Source organism: Bos indicus, chromosome 15 (genome assembly GCF_029378745.1).
Source record: "Bos indicus isolate NIAB-ARS_2022 breed Sahiwal x Tharparkar chromosome 15, NIAB-ARS_B.indTharparkar_mat_pri_1.0, whole genome shotgun sequence".
NCBI classification, from domain to species: Eukaryota; Metazoa; Chordata; class Mammalia; order Artiodactyla; family Bovidae; genus Bos; species Bos indicus.
Genome location: NC_091774.1, coordinates 32477405 through 32497889, shown reverse-complemented (window position 1 = coordinate 32497889; position 20485 = coordinate 32477405). Strand labels below are relative to the sequence as shown.

The window sequence follows — 20485 nt, the reverse complement described above, 5'->3', positions numbered from 1 at the left end:
GTCAGGGCCACCCCTGGGAAGAATTCCTCCTCCAGGTCTCTAAGTAATGGGACCCAGGTCCTTGGCACCCACTTCCCCACTAGGCACAAAGAATAGCTTGTTTTATTTGGTTTTCCTTTCTAAGTTAAGCCAGCCTGCCCACATAAACTGCTCACTCACACTTCTCCCGTGTCATCACGTTGAGATGGAGATGCAGATGACAAAGGTCATTTAAGTGAGCACATCTCCAGTCTCAAGATAAAAATCTGAAGAAAGAAATGAGAAAGTCAAAGAGGAAATAAGTCTATGAATCTTGATGTAAATCTATTTTCAATTTCATAACTGGACTACATGCTCAGGCGGGGCGGGGCGGGAAATGCCGTAACTTCATAAAGGGCCATTTGCGTGCTGGCGTTATGGACATTCCCACCCCGCAGAGAGCCACACTCTGCAGCTCTGGGCTCCCCTTCCCATCTCCATCCTGAAGAGCTGACAAATGCAGAAGTTGAGGGAACTTTGACCAAGCTGTGACCTATTGGCCCAAAGCCAGAGTCTCTTAAAGGTGAAAAAGAATCAGTAAGAGGCCAGAGAGAGAGTGGTTCGTGATTTTAATTACAAGTCAGTGACTATCCAGATGTTCAAGCTGGATTTAGAAAACGCAGAGGAACCAGAGATCAAATTGCCAACATCCATTGGATCACTGAAAGAGCAAGAGAGTTCCAGAAAAACATCTATTTCTGCTTTATTGACTATGCCAAAGCCTTTGACTGTGTGGATCACAAGAAACTGTGGAAAATTCTGAAAGAGATGGGAATACCAGACCACCTGACCTGCCTCTTGAAAAATCTGTATGCAGGTCAGGAAGCAACAGTTAGAACTGGACATGGAACAACAGACTGGTTCCAAATAGGAAAAGGAGTATATCAAGGCTGTATATTGTCACCCTGCTTAACTTAGATGCAGAGTACATCATGGGAAATGTTGGGCTGGAGGAAGCACAAGCTAGAATCAAGATTGCCAGGACAAATATCAATAACCTCAGAAATGCAGATGACACGACCCTAATGGCAAAAAGTGAAGAGGAACTAAAGAGCCTCTTGATGAAAGTGAAAGAAGAGAGTGAAAAAGTTGTCTTAAAACTCAACATTCAGAAAACTAAGATCATGGCATCTGGTCCCGTAACTTCATGGCAAATAGATGGGGAAACAATAGAAACAGTGACAGACTTTATTTTGGGGGGCTCCAAAATCACTGCAGATGGTGACTGCAGCCATGAAATTAACAGATGCTTGCTCCTTGGAAGAAAAGTTATGACCAACCTAGACAGCATATTAAAAAGCAGAGACATTCCTTTGCCAACAAAGGTCTGTCTAATCAAAGCTATGGGTTTTACAGTAGTCATGTATGGATGTTGAGAGTTGGACTATAAAGAAAGCTGAGCATTGAAGAACTGATGCTTTTGAACTGTGGCGTTGAAGAAGACTCTTGAGAGTCCCTTGGACTGCAAGGAGATCCAACGAGTCCATCCTAAAGGAGATCAGTCCTGGATGTTCAATGGAAGGACTGATGCTGAAACTGAAGCTCCAATACTTTGGCCACCTGATGTGAAGAACTGACTCATTGGAAAAGATCCCGAAGCTGGGAAAGATTGAAGGCAAGAGGAGAAGGGGACGACAGAGGATGAGATGGTTAGATGGCATCACCGACTCAATGGACATGAGTTTGAGTAATTCTGGGAGTTGGTGATGGACAGGGAAGCCTGGCACGCTGCAGTCCATGGGGTTGCAAAGTCAGACACGACTGAGCGACTGAACTGAACTGAAGGCGACTATTGGCTCACTGCTACAAAGGAATGACGTACTGACACCTGTTGCTGCTGCTGCTGCTGCTAAATCGCTTCAGTCATGTCCGACTCTGTGCGACCCCATAGACAGAAGCCCACCAGGCCCCACCGTCCCTGGGATTCTCCAGGCAAGAACACTGGAGTGGGTTGCCATTTCCTCCTCCAATGCATGAAAGTAAAAAGTGAAAGTGAAGTCTGCCAGTCGTGTCCGACTCCTAGCGACCCCATGGACTGCAGCCTACCAGGCTCCTCCATCCATGGGATTTTCCAGGCAAGAGTACTAGAGTGGGTTGCCATTGCCTTCTCCAACTGACACCTGTTACACATGGATAAAATCTGAAAACATTACCCAAAGTGAACTAGACACAAAGGTCAGGTGTTACGGTATGATTCTATTTATATGAAATAGCCAGAAAAGGCAAATTCAGAGAGACATAAAGTAGCCTGGTGACTACCAGGGGCTTAGGGGAGAGAAATTACTGAACAGTTAAGTGATTTTCTTTGGGAAAAATGTAAATGTTTGGGAATTAGGTAAGGCTGGTGGTTGCACAACACTGTAAATGTGCTATATGCCACTGAGTTGTTTACTTTAAAACGGATAAGTTTACGTTATGAGAATTTCACTTCAATAAATCATTAAAAATAAAAGAAAGCCACTGGGAGCCAGCCTGAGGAGGAGTGACTGACCAAACCAGAACAACCTGAGGATGAGTCACGGCAGGGGTGGTTTATAACACATTACAAGACACTGAATAATAAATAACCTCTGAGTCTATGCTGGGAAACAAAGTTAAGAAGTAAAAGATGACAGCACCTCCAAAGGAGAAGAAATAGGGTGTGGAAAAGTGTACCAGAGCACATAGAAAGTTCTCGACTTGGTATCTAATAGGCATCCTCAGATGGGAACTCGCCCAGCCCTCCCGGACAGTCTGAAACCATCACTGTGCCAGCTGCTCCAGCCAAGCAGTGGTGGGTCCCTGACTTCCCCTCCTTCTCTCAAACCCCATGTCCAATCCATCAGCCAAATGCATCAGCAAACGGGTCAAAGCAAAAGTGACAGTCGCTCCTATGCGACCATATGGACTGTAGCCCTCCAGGCTCCTCTGCCCACGGAAATCTCCAGGCAAGAATACTAGAGTGGGTAGCCATTCCCTCCTCCAGGGGAATCTTTCCAACCCAGGGATTGAACCCACAACTCCTGCGTTACAGGCGGGTCTTTTACCGTCTGAGCCATCAGGAAGCCTCTGACCATTTCCATCATCTCCACTGCTACGGCTCCAGGTCCCGCCAACCTCAACCACTGGCCCGGATTTCGGCAGTGATCTCACAGCTGGACCCCCCAGTTTGCAAGTCTGCTGTCCAATTTCCACACAGCATCTAGCATGGCTTCTTTAAAATATAAGTCACATGAATATCCACTGAAAATAATCTATAACACTGCCTATTTATGTTTTATGCACTTTTCTTTACATAATGCAATTCACATTTTTTTAAAATGGTGTCCAAAAAATGTAACAGGTTAAATCAAGTGATATCCAGCTTCTGGTCAAAACCCTCCATTATGCTTAAGAGAAGAAAAAAGATCTTGCTATGCCCTTGAGGGCCCTGTACAATCTAAACCCTGCTTTCTTGGTTCCTGTGTCTTAGGGATGCTCTCTCCCGTCCATCAGCTGGTTGATCCACCCTGGCCTCCACACTGCTCTTAAACCACTCAAGTCCCACCCCAGAGCCCCTGTACCTACTGTTCCTCCACCTGCAAAGTTCCTCCCCAGGTTATGTGCCCAGCTCCCACTCCTGTGTAACTCAGGCACCTGCTCAAACATCAGCCTCCCAGAACAGCGTTCCATGACCGGCTCATATAAAGCATATGCCCTGGTAACCCTCTGTCCTCTTATCTCACTTTATTTTTCTTCTCCACACTCAGCATTATCGGCAGAGTACGTATTTGTCTCTATTTTGTCTTCCCACAATTAGAACAAGAGCTCCATGGATCAGGGAGCTTGTGTCAAGTTTTCCTTGCTGGACACACAATACAGCACGGCTGTACACGCAAAGCCACCAGGCAGTGAACAGCAGCATCCTTGCTGAATGAACCGGCAACTTGAAGAGGGAGAGCGGGCAGCAAGAACGTGCCCTCTGACCTGAGGTTCACGGCGCTGTAGCTAGACCTCACTGCAGACCAGCCAGTTCCGCCAGCTGGCTCTTCCCAAGAGCAGAGAGCAGTCTTAGTCACAATGAGACGCACACAAGAATGGTCTGTCACAGACAAACGAGAGAAAGTGACCTCGCACCACTGATGGATCACAGTGCCACCCACATGGCATGGCATCCACCCCTTCCCAGTCCTGGACTCCTCCATGGCCCCGAGAACACAGTTACAGCAGGACCACTCCAGGCATGTGACGTACTGATAAAGGACTTTTCCACAGATACCACAGAACAATACCTTGCAATTACTGGGGGATGGTGGTGGGGAGGATAATGATGTTAATTAACCAGAGTCACGTGGAGGAAGGGCCTTGTAGACACACACGCCAGCTGGCCCAGAGGTGGTGGTGACGTTTTGCCAGTGCTCCTTCCTACTGGGTCTGAGACCACAAAACCAGGTAACTGAATGAAGGAACCCCAAAGGAGTGGCTGACACGGTGGCAGTGATCCTAAGGGTCGCCCAGTGCAGCGGTGCTCAGCCTCTGCACCACATAAACATGTGGGCACCTCCCTGGTGGTCCAGTGGTTAATGCTGGGGACACAGGTTCGATCCCTGGTCTGGGACGATCCCACGTGCCTCAGGGCAATTAAGCCCGTTCACCACAACTACTGAGCGTGTGCTCTAGAGCCCTTCTAGCCACAACTACTGAGCCCATGCTCTAGAGCCGGTGCTTCAAAACAAGAGAAAGCCACTTCAGCAAGTAGTCCGTGCACTGCAACTAGAGAGGAGCCCCCACTCTCCACAACTGGAGAAAGCCCACCGGCGGCAACGAAGACCCAGTGCAGACAAAACCGAATTAGTTAAAGTTGTTTTAAAAATTAAAAAAGATCCTCAAGTGCCTGGCATACCTCAAACCAGATAAAAAAAGTAATGTCTGGGAAGGTGGACCAGTAATCACTGGGGCTTCTGAAACCACCCCCAGGGGAGTCCAAATGTTCAGGGGATGTTGAAAACCACCCAATGAGAGGTCGTGCCGGGTAAGAAAGCAGGAAGCAGCCCCGCCCACCGGTCTCCTTACCTCACCAAGGTGTCACTGCCTGCCCCCGCTGGGCTGTAATAGAGCACGTTCTCCAAGGACAGTGAGAACTTCAGCCCCTCTGCCTCCGAGATATACAGGTTGGTGCGGTTGTTACTGTGACTGACACACACAAACACCTGGTCCTCGGAGGCGTCCGCGATGTAATATTCCTTTGGCATCAAAAAATTAAAAAGACACAAGTCAAAAAAAACACATATGCCCTGTGGAAGGTCCCTTTGCACACGCAAGCAAGGGCTTCTCAGTGTCCCAGGGAAGAGGGCAGTCTTGGAGCCCACGAGAGCCTCCTGGTCTTGGGAAAGAAGCTTGGCTGACTCTCTTTAGAGACCCTAAGGCTGTTCTGTGGCTAAAGCAGACCCCTTATTGGCAGATGGGGCACAAAATAAGAACGGGCTTTGAACTCCAAAAATGACCTAGAAATCACTTTTAACGTAATGATGTCTCCCTATCGTTACTACAAAGCATAATGCAAATTAATGTGCATTTCCTTCCCTCTCATTTCCTCTAAGATGACCACAGGAAGGCAGAGCCCAGAGAAAGCAAAGAACTGACAAACGTGTTCTCCATCACATACTCCTCTGAGCTACTAATCCTCCATCACACCAGGCCCTGGCATCAAGGCCTTCAAATGCCACCTCCTCCCCATGGTCACTTCTCCGATGACCCAGCTCACACTGACCTTTCCTATGGTTCTCTATGTCTTAACACAGGCTGCACAGTCAAGCCTTTGACTGTACATGGTTTCTTTCTCTGCTCTGTTCTCGGACTCTCCAACCCATCTGTTTCTAAAAGGGTGAGACTCCAATTCTGTCCCCTTATGGAACCTCGCCATCTGTGAGCAACACAGCAGGTACTTAATGAATAACTGCTGCTGTCCCTACCCTCCCATTCCTTCAGCACAGGCACACTGAGCCCATTGACTCTGGATCCAAACCTCTCTGCCAATCCTTCTCCACTTCAAGCAAATTAAGGCTCCCATTCAGCTCCACTTCAAAAAGTGAAGAGGGGAAAAAACAGACCAAGATGCCCAAAAGCATAGAGACTAATCTAGAAAGTGACTCCAGGGAGCCTCCATCAAATATCCTCCCCCCATCACCCTCCTCCTGACCTCTGCCTGAGGACACCAGCACTCCCCCGCCCTCCACCGCAGACCCCACTCACATTAATAGGATGTCTTGTGACAAACTGGGCTGCTCGCATGGGCTTCCGGCCAAAGGAGACCCAGAGCTGGACAGAGGATGGTTGTGGACTGCCGAAGAGATGCTGCCAAGGAAGAGGAGGAGAAAAATATCAACTGTACCATATGATAATCATTCAGAACAAGTGTAAAAGGAAACAGGAAAGTCAGATCCCTCTGATTCTACTAAAAACACTAAAGAGTGTTACCACAAATGCACATTTTGCAATGTTTGCCGTCACTGGGCAGCCTGGGCTGTACCACTATATCCTAGATACCTGGTCTGCAATAGATACAGACACTTCAGGCACTACATGAAGAGAAAGGACAAAGTATGAAGGGAGAACTTGAGCTTGGGGAGGGGGCAGGGGCTGCCAAAGCTTAAGCAGAGAGCGAAAAGGAGAGGGCTGTGTGATGAGGCTGGAGAGACAAGCTGGGCAGAACATACAGCCCCCAAACCACCAGAGGGTGAGGTCCGCCACACACCTGATATGCATACAAAACACATCCTCTTCCCCTTTCTACTATTTCTAGGTCGCAAGGATCCCCGAGTCATAGGGCTTTAATTTTTACCAACAGTTGAAGGAATTGTCACTGATTCTATTTTTCAGTCTTTTAATCCTTCTCATTGATTAGGGTCTCTTGCTACAATATATTTTCTTTGGTAGAGACAGAGTACTCCATGGGATGCCGACCACGCACGTGACGCTGGTTACACTGTGTTTCAGGGATATTAATCACAGCTGGGAGCTTGCTCATGTGTGTAAAAGCGCTAGATTCAGAGTTAGCGCTCAATTTCTCTATGTTCCAATTTCTGTGTGCTTAGTCGCTCAGTCGTGTCCGACTCTTTGCGATCCCATGGACTGCAGCCCGCCAGGCTCTGCTGTCCGTGGGGATTCTCTAGGCAAGAAAATAGGAGTGGGTTGCCATTCCCTGCTCCAGAGGATCTTCCCAACCCAGGGATCAAACCCACGTCTCCCACATTTCAGGTGGATTTTTTACCATCTAAGCCACCAGGGAAGCCTAGGTTCCAGTGTATCCCTCTATAAATTGAGAAGCTGATTTGAATGAGGACTTTGGGTACGGGTTTAAATGATCCAGGAACTCCATAAATATATATGCAAATTTTGCATGTGGATGCACTCACTCACTGTGCTGGGAGGATACAGACATTTCAGAAGTTTCTCAAAAGGGCCAGTGATCCAAAAGAGAATAAGAAACACTGCAAAGGCTCTACGTGTCTCTTTCCAGTTCTACAAGTCTGTGACTGGAAACTTGAAGGCCAATATTGCACGTCTAGGAGAACAGACAGGGAGGCCCATCCTCATGTGGACATCTTCATGGGCATGGCTATCATCCGACCTGAATGTCAGGATCCCCAGCCAGAAATGGTGAGTTTGGCTTCACTTATCCTTGACTATGTTGCTACTGTTTATTACAGATTTTTAACTCCTACAGAGTATAGAAGATTTCAAGTTTCCCTTTTTTTTTTGATGTCATGTTTCCTTGACTATGACAACTGCTAAATACTCCATGCCCATGGATGTCTAACAAATTTTGTGAAGAGCAAGCTGATGAAGGTGAAGTTGTTTTCTATTCACCTGAGCAGCTGAATGTACACACACACACACACACACACACACACTTTTTCCAAGCCACCACTGAACACTGGTTAAAAGTAGTTTGTTTTAAAGAAGCCAGGCCGAGAAGTACAGAAGACTGCCTTCCCAAAATGGCACCCTGAAAACTGCATAATAGCCTGTCCTCAGTATGGGGCTATAGAAACAATGGATTGATTAAAAACACAAAATGCATCACCTGAGTGAGAGAGTTCCAAAAATTGCTATGTATAAATTCCAAAAGCCCTCCTTAAGTCAATAAAGTTTTATAGCTATGTATCAAGGTCAGATGATTTAAGCCACCCTATATAAATCCTTAGAATATATATAAATAAACAGAAGCAGAAGATAGTAAGAAGAGGCGGCAAGAATACACAGAAGAACTGTACAAAAAAGATCTTCACAACCCAGATAATCATGAAGATGTGATCACTCACACTCACCTAGAGCCGGACATCCTGTGAAGTCAGGGGGGCCTTAGGAAGCATCACTATGAACAAAGCTAGTGGAAGTGACGGAATTCCAGTTGAGCTGTTTCAAATCCTAAAAGATGATGCTGTGAAAGTGCTGAACTCAATATGTCAGCAAATTTGGAAAACTCAGCAATGGCCACAGGCCTGGAAAAGGTCAGTTTTCATTCCAATCCCAAAGAAAGGCAATGCCAAAGAATGCTCAAACTACCACACAATTGCACTCATCTCACACACTACTAGAATAGTGGTCAAAATTCTCCAAGCCAGGCTTCAGCAATACATGAACCGTGAACTTCCAGATGTTCAAGTTGGCTTTAAAAAAGGCAGAGGAGCCAGAGATCAAATTGCCAAAATCCACTGGATCATCGAAAAAGCAAGAGAGTTCCAGAAAAACATCTATTTCTGCTTTATTGACTATGCCAAAGCCTTTGACTGGATCACAATAAACTGTGGAAAATTCTGAAAGAGATGGGAATACCAGACCACCTGACCTGCCTCTTGAGAAATCTGTATGCAGGTCAGGAAGCAACAGTTAGAACTGGACATGGAACAACAGACTGGTTCCAAATAGGAAAAGGAGTACGTCAAGGCTGTATATTGTCACCCTGCTTATTTAACTTCTATGCAGAGTACATCATGAGAAACGCTGGGCTGGATGAAGCACAAGCTGGAATCAAGATTGCCAGGAGAAATATCAATAACCTCAGATATGCAGATGACACCACCCTTATGGCAGAAAGTGAAGAGGAACTAAAGAGCCTCTTGATGAAAGTGAAACAGGAGAGTAAAAAAGTTGGCTTAAAGCTCAACATTCAGAAAATGAAGATCATGGCATCCGGTCCCATCACTTCATGGCAAAGAGATGGGGAAACAGTGGAAACAGTGGCTGACTTTATTTTGGGGGGCTCCAAAATCACTGCAGATGGTGATTGCAGCCATGAAATTAAAAGATGCTTACTGCTTAGAAGGAAAGTTATGACCAACCTAGATAGCATATTCAAAAGCAGAGACATTACTTTGCCAACAAAGGTCCCATCTAGTCAAGGCTATGGTCTTTCCAGTAGTCATGTATGGATGTGAGAGTTGGACTGTGAAGAAAGCTGAGCGCCAAAGAACTGATGCTTTTGAACTGTGGTGTTGGAGAAGATTCTTGAGAGTCCCTTGGACTGCAAGGAGATCCAACCAGTCCATCCTAAAGGAAATAAATCCTGAATATTCATTGGAAGGACTGATGCTGAAGCTGAAACTCCAATATTTTGGCAACCTGATGCGGAGAGCTGACTCATTTGAGAAGACCCTGATGCTGGGAAAGATTGAGGGCAGGAGAAGGAGATGACAGAGGATGAGATGGTTGGATGGCATCACCAACACAATGGACATGGGTTTGGGTGGACTCCGGGAATTGGTGATGGACAGGGAGGCCTGGCATGCTGCGGTTCATGGGGTCGCAAAGACTTGGACATGGCTGAGTGACTGAACTGGAACTAGAACTAGACACAGATATCAGTGAAACATTTTTTTATGCTTTATGTTTTTTCACTACTTCCTACTGCAGTTATACCTGAGAAAGGAGCCATTTCTCTCAGTGACACTCAAGCCCATCATTAGCTTTTGTTTGTTTCTTGGGTTTGTTTTGTTTGGCTGTGCCACACAGCGTGCAGGATCTTAGTTCCCCCGCCAGGGATCAAACCCATGGCCCCTGCATTGGGAGCACAAAGTCTTAACCACTGGACCAACAGGGAAGTCCAAGCCCATCACCAGTTATATGTTCTTAAAGATGATTGCTGGGAGACCTGAGAAGTGAGAATAGATAGCAAGATATAAATGCAAGAGTACTAAGGTCATGAAAAACCTCTAAATACATCCATCCCACTTTATTCTGAGAGAAGTATTCCTAAGTCTGGATAGTTAGATTCACTTCTAAAGCATTTGTAGGCAAGTTAGTGTAATATTTTACCACCACCAAGAAAAGTGTTAACAATAAAACTATGACACACTATTAACTGTAAGATGTATTTCTTCAACCATTGTCGATGCTGAATTTCTCTTTATCGTTATTATAGGAGTAAGAGACTGTATGCTCACGAAAAATCCAACAGTACAGACAGGTATAAGGTAAAATGCAGATCCATTTCTTCTCATAAGATGCTCTGTGCCACCACCCGTGAGCATATTTACACAGTGACAGACGTTGTGCCACTCACCACAACATCCACCAGCCCTTTCCTCCTTAGCAAACCCTGACAACCACCCAAATAAAAGCCGAAGGCTCTCTTTCTTTTGGACAACTCTGTGTGGTCGTGTTACTAAGGACCAGTCAATGAGACATGAACAGACTATTGTGCTGGGTTTCAAGGAAAGCTGTTGAAAGGGACTGAACCAGCTGGGAGGGTCCTATTGCAGCCTTTCTATCTGTCCTCATTCTTCCCGACTCCAACAGACTCGAAGCCTAGTGTAAATGTCAGGGACCATGAGCGAGAGTGTGGAAATTATTCCTTTGGATGGTCAAATAGCAAGATAGAGGCTTGGGGACTTCCCCAGTGGTCCAGTGGTCAGGCCTATGCTCTTCCAATGCAGGGGACACAAGTTCAATTCCTGGTCAGGGAAATGCCACATGGGCGGCCAAAAAATTAAGAAAAAGAGGCCTTGGTCCCCAGGAACACCTGGGCACCAACATGCCAGCCCTAGCTTCAGGCAGCACTAAAGAGAGAAAAATAAACCTCCGTCTTGGCGAAGTCGCTTTTATTTCTAGTCTGTTAAGAGTAGCCAAACACATTGCCAAATTGATATATGCAAATTTCTTTTTCACATACAACTGGATCATGATAGAAATTGGCTGTGTAACTCATGAGAGAAATGGTATTATGTAACACTTTTTTCATTAACAGAGTATCTTACTGTTCTACAATTTAACTTTTTCCATCAGCAGTGTATCTTAGACATCTTTGATTTAACAGCTATTAATGGCCATTTAGGTTATTTCCAGAAGCACTCTTCAATGAACGTACTTGTATGAATTACCTTTTTCACAGCTACATGAGAAAATCTGTAAGATGCATTATTAGAATTCCTAGGTCAAAATTTCCATTTTGACAGGATAAATGGCCTTCCTGAAAGGCTATTCCAGTTAATACTTATCTACCAGCACACATACTGTCACCAACAACTAGGAATTATTTAAATGTTTTAATTTACAGCAATATTATAGGGCCTGTGAATTCATAGCAAGATATTTTTCATTTGGTGTTTTCATTTCTGATAAGTAAAAAACAAATATAAGAATCTGAATAATCTGAATTTCAAAGCCTGAGTTTACATTTATGCTTCAGATTAAGTCAATAGCCAAAAAAAAGGGGGGGGCTGCGGAGAAGAGAGCAGAAGAGAACTAAATATGATATATTCTTGCCAAGGGAAGGCCAAAAGATGTCACAGTGATCTATTCAACTGAAAGTTTCAGATAAAATTGGTGGGAGAAATGAGGGACCCAAGGCAGGTGGCAGACAAGGACATGGGGGCAGAAGCACCTGGGCTGTAACACTTGGTGCCACTTTCTCTTCGAAGCAGTAACAAAGTTTCAGCAAAATATCATTCCCCTTCACGTTATCTATGCCTAACAATAGATAAAATGATATAGCTGAGATTTAGTTTAAAATAGTCCAAGGAAAAATAAGTAGTGCATAGACAGTTGAAAAGAGATTAGCAAACGCAGATACTCTTGAGACTGAATAAAGGCACAAGGAGAGGTCATATCAACACAAAAAAAAAATTTTTTTTTTTTGTAAATTTGGAAATAATAAAAAGTTTGCAGAGTTAATATTAACTGAAAGCACTTCTGGAATGGCAGAGGAAAGAACTCTAAAAATCCACTCATCCATGCGAACAACAAGAGCACTGACAAAAATTCTCAAAATCAACTTTTTCAGAATCCTGAAAATTAAATAAAAGCTTGCAAAAATTCAAGAGGCATTTATTCAAGACAATGACTGAAGCTCAGCAAGAACGGTGAACTTGGTGATGTTTCAACTTGTCCTAATCCCAACCCTTCTTTCTCTAGCTGAGGTACTAGTAGCGTGGGAAACCCACAGCGTCACAGCCACAATCGCTATGAAAACCAGCAGCCCAGGAGAGGACAGAACAGGTTTGGAGCTCCCCAAATGCCCCACAGCCAGAGGACTGTCAGATTTTATCTGCCTGGTGCCTCGCTTGATAGCTGCATTCTCAGGTCGTCTCCTTAAATAACCTGACTCAGTTCTCTCTACACACAGACCTACAGCCTGGGCATTTACGGGAAACACCGACAAGTGGTGTTTTAACACCACATCTGCCAGAGAAACATTATCACTTGGAGCTCACAAAGGGTGAACTAAAAAGCATAAAAGGAAAAATGGGAGAAGATGTTCATAAGAGGCCTTGATAAGCTCTGAAACATTCCAAGGAATTTACAAGGTCACGCGCATGCAGGGCTGTGTTTTGCTCAGGAAAGAATGGAAAGGGCCTAATTCCTCACGTCTGGTTAATAATCTTGGGTCTCCACACAAACAAGAAGTGAAGACTAAGGCAGCGCTGGAGAAGGCACCGAAGGCATGCCGCCAACGCACACTCAGAGGCCTCAGCAAAGGCCAACAGACTGGCTGAAAGCGCTTTAGGAAATCACTGCTCACCAGCTGAGCACTAATGGTCAGGACTTCACTGCCACACCCACTGACGGATGCAAACTTTACAAAATTAATGCAGGAAACTCACAACACAAAACCCAAAAAAGGCAACAACAAAAAGCCCTGGGAAGGACTTACCCTGATGTGAAGCGTTGCCACAGTATATCACTTAAAATATCTGGTTTTTTCAAAAAATTTTTTAAAAAATGAAAAGCAAACACAACAGTCACTACAACCTATTCTTGAGGAAGGCCAGATGCCGGACCTAACCTTCAAATCCTCCATCCTAAACGGAAATAACACATCAAGAATTTAAGAGAGGGGCTTCCCTGGTGGCCCAGTGGTTAAGACCCAACACTTCCAATGCAGCGGGTGTGGGTTCAATCCCAAGTCAGGGAACTAAGATCCCACATACCTCAAGGTGCAGCAATTAATCATAATAATGTCGAGAATAGGCAAATCCATAAGGCAGAAAGTAGATTCCTGGTTGCCAGGGGCTGGAAGGAGAGAGGAGTACAAAGTATTGCTAGTGGGTATGAGGTTTCCTTCACAGGTCACGACAACGCTCTGGATTTAGATGGTGGTGAACAATTCCTGACCTTATGAACATACTAAAAATCACTGAACTGTACACTTTACAAGGGTAAATGTTACAGGATATGAATCATATCTCAATACTGGTATTATAAAAAATCAATTTGAAATGTATTGGTATTATAGTCTCCTTTTTAATCCGTAAACACGTTTGAACTTTATTGTTGCATATGGAGTAACAAGCATTAGGTACTTATACCTATGTCTATGTTCGGATACACTTAAGCAATGTCATAATTATAATAATTTGTCAATGCTTGGATTTTGGTTGGTTATCCTAAAAGTCACACTTCAATTGTGGTCAGTTAACCTCTCATGTAGAAGCCCACAATTCTGAGGCAATTACTAGGTTTTTGTGTTAACTCTATCAGCATTAGGGACTTAAAAATAGCATAACGATGGTTAGAAGTTGGTTTCCAATAGTGAAATTAGTGGTCGGTTGGTCAGAATAGTGAAAGTACAATTGAGTTCTCTCAGGAAATTTGTGGCATGCAAGATGTCTGAATGAGCCATAATATCACAAAGACGGGGCTTCCCAGGTGGCTCCGTGGTAAAGAATCTGCCTGCCAATGCAGGAGACCCAGGAGATCCAGGTTCAGTCCCCGGGAAGATCTCCTGGAGGAGGACATGGCAACCCACTCCAGTATTCTTGCCTGGAGAACCCCATGGACAGAGGAGCCTGGGGGGCTACAGATCATGGGGTCACAAGAGTCAGACATGATTGAGGCAACCGAGCGCTCACACACCCATCCCAAAGATAAGACCATGGCGTGTAAAGGGCACAGCAACTTAGGGAGGCCTGTCGCCTGAACTCTCGGGGGATACACTGCAGGTTCATCTAGTGCAAGCTCCTGCACTAGAGGATTCTAGCTGCCTAACGCCAACTGAAAGGGGAACAGAATCCTGCCTCTACAACAATAGTTGGCAAACTTTTTCTGTTAAGGTCCGCACAGAAGTACTTTGGCCTGTGTGGGCCATCCCGCCTCTACGCAACGATTCATTTCTGCCACTCTAACATGAATGCAGCAATGGATGACACACACCAAATGAGCATGCCTGTGTTTCAATAAAACTTTACTGACAAAACCAAAGAGCATGTTTGCCAAGCCTGCCCGAGAACACCGTCTGCACCCTGCCAAGCTGTGGCTGCCATCACTTGTAAGGAGACTGCATCAAGCCCATGCATCAAGCATTGGCTCACTGCTGCACTTCGGGCAAGAAATGTCTGAGCCTGCCTTTCAGGAGAGGCTGGGAGTGAAGCTGGAGAGTGAAGCAGCCAAGCCTCACATCCTTCCAACTTTTTGGCAACTACTGTTACCTACAGGAAGCACCTACCAGCTGTGTCTCACCAAGTTCACAAACTAATGTTAGTCCCTTTGCAGAGGTGCCTCTCTGTTGCTTTAAAGGCCCCATCGGAACTTCCCAGGGGGTCCAGTGGCTAAGTCTCCGTGGTCTCAATGCAGGAGCCCAGGTTTGATCCCTAGTCAGAGAACTGGATCCCACACGCCACAACTAAGAGTCTGTATGCCACAGCTAAAGAAAGATTCTGCCTCCTGCAACTGGAAGATCCCACATGCTGCAACTCAGATGCTGCATAGCAGCCAAGTAAATAAATATTCTTAAAAAATAAATCCCCCTCGAGGAAACATGGCAGCCCACTCCAGTATTCCTGCCTGGAAAACCCATGGACAGAGAAGCATGGCTGGCTGCAGCTCATGAGGGCACAAATTATTAAAGGCCCTATCATTTGGTGTGGACTAGTAGTAAGTATATGAACTTCATGTCAAAAGCCAAGGAATAAAAAAAATTGATGGGCATCAGATACAAAGCACTCATGAAATAAGAGCCAGGCCAGGAGGGCCCCAGGGGGTTCTGGAGACTTGGAAACCAGCCCCAGTCCAGAGCCCAGTTGGCTGCCCTGACATTTCTAAAAAACTAACTTGCAAGCAATTGGAATCAGTCACACTGCTAGAAAAAGGCAAAAAAGTTAATCACCCCAAAGCAATTTTCTGTCATTTTGCAATTATTTTCTTGACTTTCCTAAATTGATTTGAATCCGGTTAACATTAAAGTCGAATCATTGGGAACTCACTGGAAAAGACCCTGACGCTGGGAAGACTGAAGGCAGGAGAAGGGGATGACAGAGGAAAGGGGACGACAGAGGACAAGATTGTTGGATGGCATCACCGACTCAGTGGACACGAGTTTGAGAAAACTCCGGGAAACACTGAAGGACAGGGGAGCCTGGCGTGCTGCAGTCCATGGGGTCACAAAGAGCTGGAACAAACATTAAAGTCATTCGGAATTCCCCAAATCCAGCACCTACAGTGCTGGGAACACCCCAGAGAAGAAGTAAGGTGGAGGTGCAGACCTCAACATGCCTACTGATAGGGTTATCCAACCAGGGCCAATGTCATATATCCTTATGGCTTAAGACTCTAATATATTAAGCAGAAAAATACCTATTTTCTCATCCACTGCCAGTGGCATCTCTCCTCTCAACCTACCCACTGAGAAATGTCCCTTTGATGATATAATTACCGTCCAAAGCTCCTGCATATACAAGTCTTCAAGGAAGAATGTCTCAAATTTTAGAGATTCTTGGGCATCCCAGGGATTCTCAGGGGGGTAGGGGGGAGAATATGCATGGGGGCCAAGCCATCTGCATTTTTAACCAGGGCCCTTGCTGATGCTGACGCAGGTGATTCTAAGACATCACTTCCAGGTGGTAGCCTAGTTTGTCTCACCTGGAGCCTCCAGCTAACACCACTGACCTTGGAATCTGGTGGTCCGTCCATCTGCTGAAGGAAGAAGTCAACACAACTACAGTTTTGCCACCAATACCATGTAAATCAATAAGCCACACACAAGAGGGGAGAGTTATAACAAAAGAACCAATAATTTAATGTCCCCCAACCCTATCCCAAGCTCCCAGTAAAAAAGCCCAGTAGCCTAATCTTTCTAAATTAGGCCAAGATTCATTCAACTCTATTGTACATGTTATATATCAAGCATTGTGCAAAATACTGGGTACTGTATCAGTGTGGCTCAGACAGACATGGCCCCTGATCCTACCACTGGCCAGAAACAGTACAGAAACCACCATCGGCACTCGGCAAAGCAGGTATGTCTGCAAAACAGATGGAGCTTTGAGGTCAGAAAGAAGAGTACAGAAAGCGCCAAATGGGATATATCTTATTCTTGGGTGTGAGATCTAGAAATAATAGGGATAAAGGAATGCAAGATAATGCTCTACCTCAGCCCCACTCGACTCAGTCTGTAAAAGAAATCTGGGAATCACTCCTTGGGCCTTAAAATTAAGAAATTAAAATCACAAAAGGCACAAGCCCAAGAAACTAAAACAAAAAAGACCTATGAGGCACCATACACCTGGAGGTATCAGTCCTCAGGCCTGACCTCTCACCTCCGCATTCCCAGCACACCCCAGCCCCAAGCAACTCAAGGATGCTTGTGTTCCTGGGCCGCTCTGTGTACATGTGCACATGTATGTGTGTGTAAGAGAAAGAGACAGGCAAGGCAGAAAGCAAATGATCCAGGGAGTGTCTCAAGGCAAACAGCCTGTCAGAAGAAAATCTGCCGTAGTTTAGTGGTTTTAAAAAACCTTGTTCAAGGTGTGTAATGGGGAACCCCTCTGGCCTTCAGCCTCTCGCCTCTTCTCTCCTGATTTCAACCTCACTCCCTGCTTTCCCTTTAGGGGAGATCCTCTCTCCACCCTAGAACCTACCAAGGGGACTGACCTGCTTCTGCTTGGCCAGCTACCAATCATATAAATAAGTGAGAACCTGAAGGAAAACATGACATCTGGTTTTAGCCCTTAAGGTTTAACAGCGAAAAGAGTAACCTCTCAGGCACAGAGGAGACTGTCAGAGCCTGAGGTCAAGGAGGCACCAGCCGCAAAACGCATTACGAAAGCGAGCTCACCTCCCTCCAGCTAGAGCAGCCCAACTGACTCTTGGCCAGGCCTGGCTTTTTCCTTTACTCAAGAGGAAGTATGGTTGCAACTTGATACAGCTGCAAGGCAAGTCCCGTTAAATAATCAACTGTGGTTTTGAATGAGCAAGCCCTCCATTTCAGCATGTGGCTCCAACACATAAAATCAAGGAGAAGATTTTCCCAAAGGCTGAGAGTTAAGCTACTTACTGACAGCTGGAAGCTTAATTACTACTTTTCTTAGAGCATTAACTCCCACTAGCCAATGACTACACATTCTATTAGCCATGTAGATGAACATGTGTCCAAACCTCCCGAAGAAATGGGCCTGAGTTGAAGAGAATTCAGTAGTAGGATTAAAGAAAAAAGCCACTTAGCCCCATCCCTCCTTTCTGTGTTCTTCCATTGGGATTTCAAGAAATGTGTGTTTGTCAAGGATGCTCGGACCAGGAAAAGACCAAATTCCTAGCGCCCAGAGACCCTCTGAGTGGCTATATAAGTGTTTCCACCCCTTGACTTTCAGAACCTTCCAGGCCCCTTGGGAACGTCCATCTATGTCCAGCACCTACAATTAACCCCCACCCCCACATCCCTGCTTGTACGAACCCCACCCCCCCCCAGCCCGATCCCAGAACGCCCAGCCTCAGAAAGGAAACACAAAAGCAGTTTAATCCTTAATGCTTTCAACTCACCACCACCTTGGTGGCAAACATGTACTTGTCCCGCAGCTGGAAGTCCCTCACTTCCTCCAGGATCACCTCCAGGTTTTCCCGAGACTGGAAGAAGTCTGTGCTTCGGAAAACTGTGGAATAGCCAGAGGGTTCGTGCCGTTCCACATAGATGGTGTTTGGCTTGTCGTAGGGATCGATTCCCCTGGAAGAAAAAACAAAGTGGCTGTCATCATCTCCACGTTGAGGCATGGAGGTCCAGCCATGCAGACCATCAGCGAGGACTCGGGGCCACCGTGGTGGCAGCTGCGAGTGTCTGTGGCTCTCTGTGCTGCAAACCCTGCCCTTTGGTGGCTCCTTGGCTCAGGAAAGAGGGGAAGAAACTGCCACTTGTGCACAGTATCTTCTGCTGGGACGGTTGTTCACAAGGCAGCCTGGGTTTTGCTCCAGGCAAGCCTGGGCTGTGCTGGAGTGAAGGGAACGGAAGGAAAAGTGAAAGGCAAGTGTTTCAGAATCAGTGAGCAATGAACTGCTTGCACGAGGCTGTCACCAAGCTTCTGGCCTCAAGCTGTGAACTGCAGAGGAATGAAGGAGCGTTTGTCCCCAGGATGCTATGTCCTCAGTGGAACAGCTCTGGAGGAAACCACAGGAGGAACCTGTGACCCGCCCCCCTACCTTCTAACAGACGCTGCCCTCCCTGTCTGTCCCGTGCCATTGTCACAGATCTGTGCAACCAGCGTTCATCCGATCAGCGCAGGTTCACCTCCCACGAGGCTCCTTCACAAACTCTTTCTCGCACACGCTGATCTTCAGTAACGCAGGGCTCACCCCTCCCTCTGTGCTCCCGCCACACCATCCCCCTCTGCCCGGATGTCCTCTGCACAGACACTGATCTGCACACCTAAATCCTACTTGTCTTCTGAGGCCAAGTGCAAGTCCCCTTCCTCCAGGAAGCCCTCCCTCATGCCCTCTTCCTTCTCCCAAAACTAGCAATGCATCTCTGTAGCACTCAATTCCCAGTCTTTTCTATGAGTTTCAAACAAAGGCAGACACCTAGATTAAGTGGATTTTGGGATCAGACTCCTCACTTTACACACAGTCTCATTTCTCTCCCACTGTATTACATTGCCCACCATAATGTTTCTGTCTGAGCTTCCTAGACAGAGAACATACTCCTTTAAAGGCCAAGTCTTACATTTCTTTTGATCCTACAGAGTTCCTAGCTGCATTGATCTTTGCTGCAAGGATCCATGGACACTATACAGAAGCTCTTCCAAAATGAAAACTGTAGAGTGATCATATCAAACTACGTCGGAGAAGAATCTCTGCACTGGTGTGCCCCCAAAGAAGGCCCCCAAGAGCAGCCTGGGAGGACAGCTAACCTGCCCGAGTTTCCTGACATGCACAAGAAACATGGAAGCCAGGAGGACCTTTCAGCAAGTGGGAAAAACAGTTGAAGAAAACTGGAAGAGAGCTGCACATGAGGATGCAGTGAAGACCCAAGGAGAAGCAGGAGGACTCATTAATGTTAATCATTGCAAATGCCTCTGTACGGTCCTGTAGGCACGAAGGTTCTCGGGATAATGAAGACAATGACAAGAAATTCCTTCAAAGATGCATTGTCAAAAGCAAGTTTCAGGGACTTCCCTGGTGGTCCAGTGACTAACACTCCGTGCTCTCAATGCGGGGGTGGGGGGTGGGGACCCAGGTTCGAGCCCTGATCAGGGAACTAGATCCCACATGCCACAACCAAGAGTTTGCATGCAGCAACTAAAAGATTCTGCATACCGAGGGGAAAAAAAAAAGCAAGTTCCAAGGCAAGAAGCGAATGAAAAGAAAAGAAAGGAGTGAGGAAAAGAGAGAAGAAAACAAAAACAAACAGCCTTTTTTCCCATCGGGGGGCAGGGTGGGTAAGACTTCCCTTTGGCCCTACAATCTGGGGTCTTGGTTGGACACTAGAGAAACCAGCCTGTATCGACGTGAGAAACTAATGCTCATCATAAGATGCTCTGTGTGCACAGTGGGATTGGGGTGGGGGAGGACATGTTCTCTTTTCCACAATTAGAAGTACTGATTAAAGTACTTCCTCTACTCTAGAGGATATGCAAATTACAACACACAGGATATTTTTAAAAAGGCAGAGAGGAAGGGACCTTTATTCAGATATCTTGAGGCAGAGCTCATGCCTACTGTTCTTTCATAACCAAGAGCAGCAGCCAACAGCTAGAGATAGAAAGAGCTGTGACTTTCATACCAATTCTCTTTCGTATTCCACATCTGA

General features: G+C 45.9%; 1 protein-coding gene across 2 annotated transcripts in view; it reads right to left on the bottom strand.

Annotated features, from left to right (window-relative positions):
* The window catches only part of SORL1 (sortilin related receptor 1), a 170447-nt gene that overhangs the window by 109231 nt on the left and 40731 nt on the right, over positions 1 to 20485 (bottom strand). For both annotated transcript variants that reach the window (XM_019975277.2, XM_019975276.2), the window contains exons 6-8: positions 18229 to 18409; positions 6229 to 6330; positions 5050 to 5219 (exon numbers count right to left, since the gene is read on the bottom strand). In XM_019975277.2, coding sequence (XP_019830836.2) covers positions 5050 to 5219; positions 6229 to 6330; positions 18229 to 18409 — 453 coding nt within the window. The remainder of the gene's footprint in view (positions 1 to 5049; positions 5220 to 6228; positions 6331 to 18228; positions 18410 to 20485) is intronic.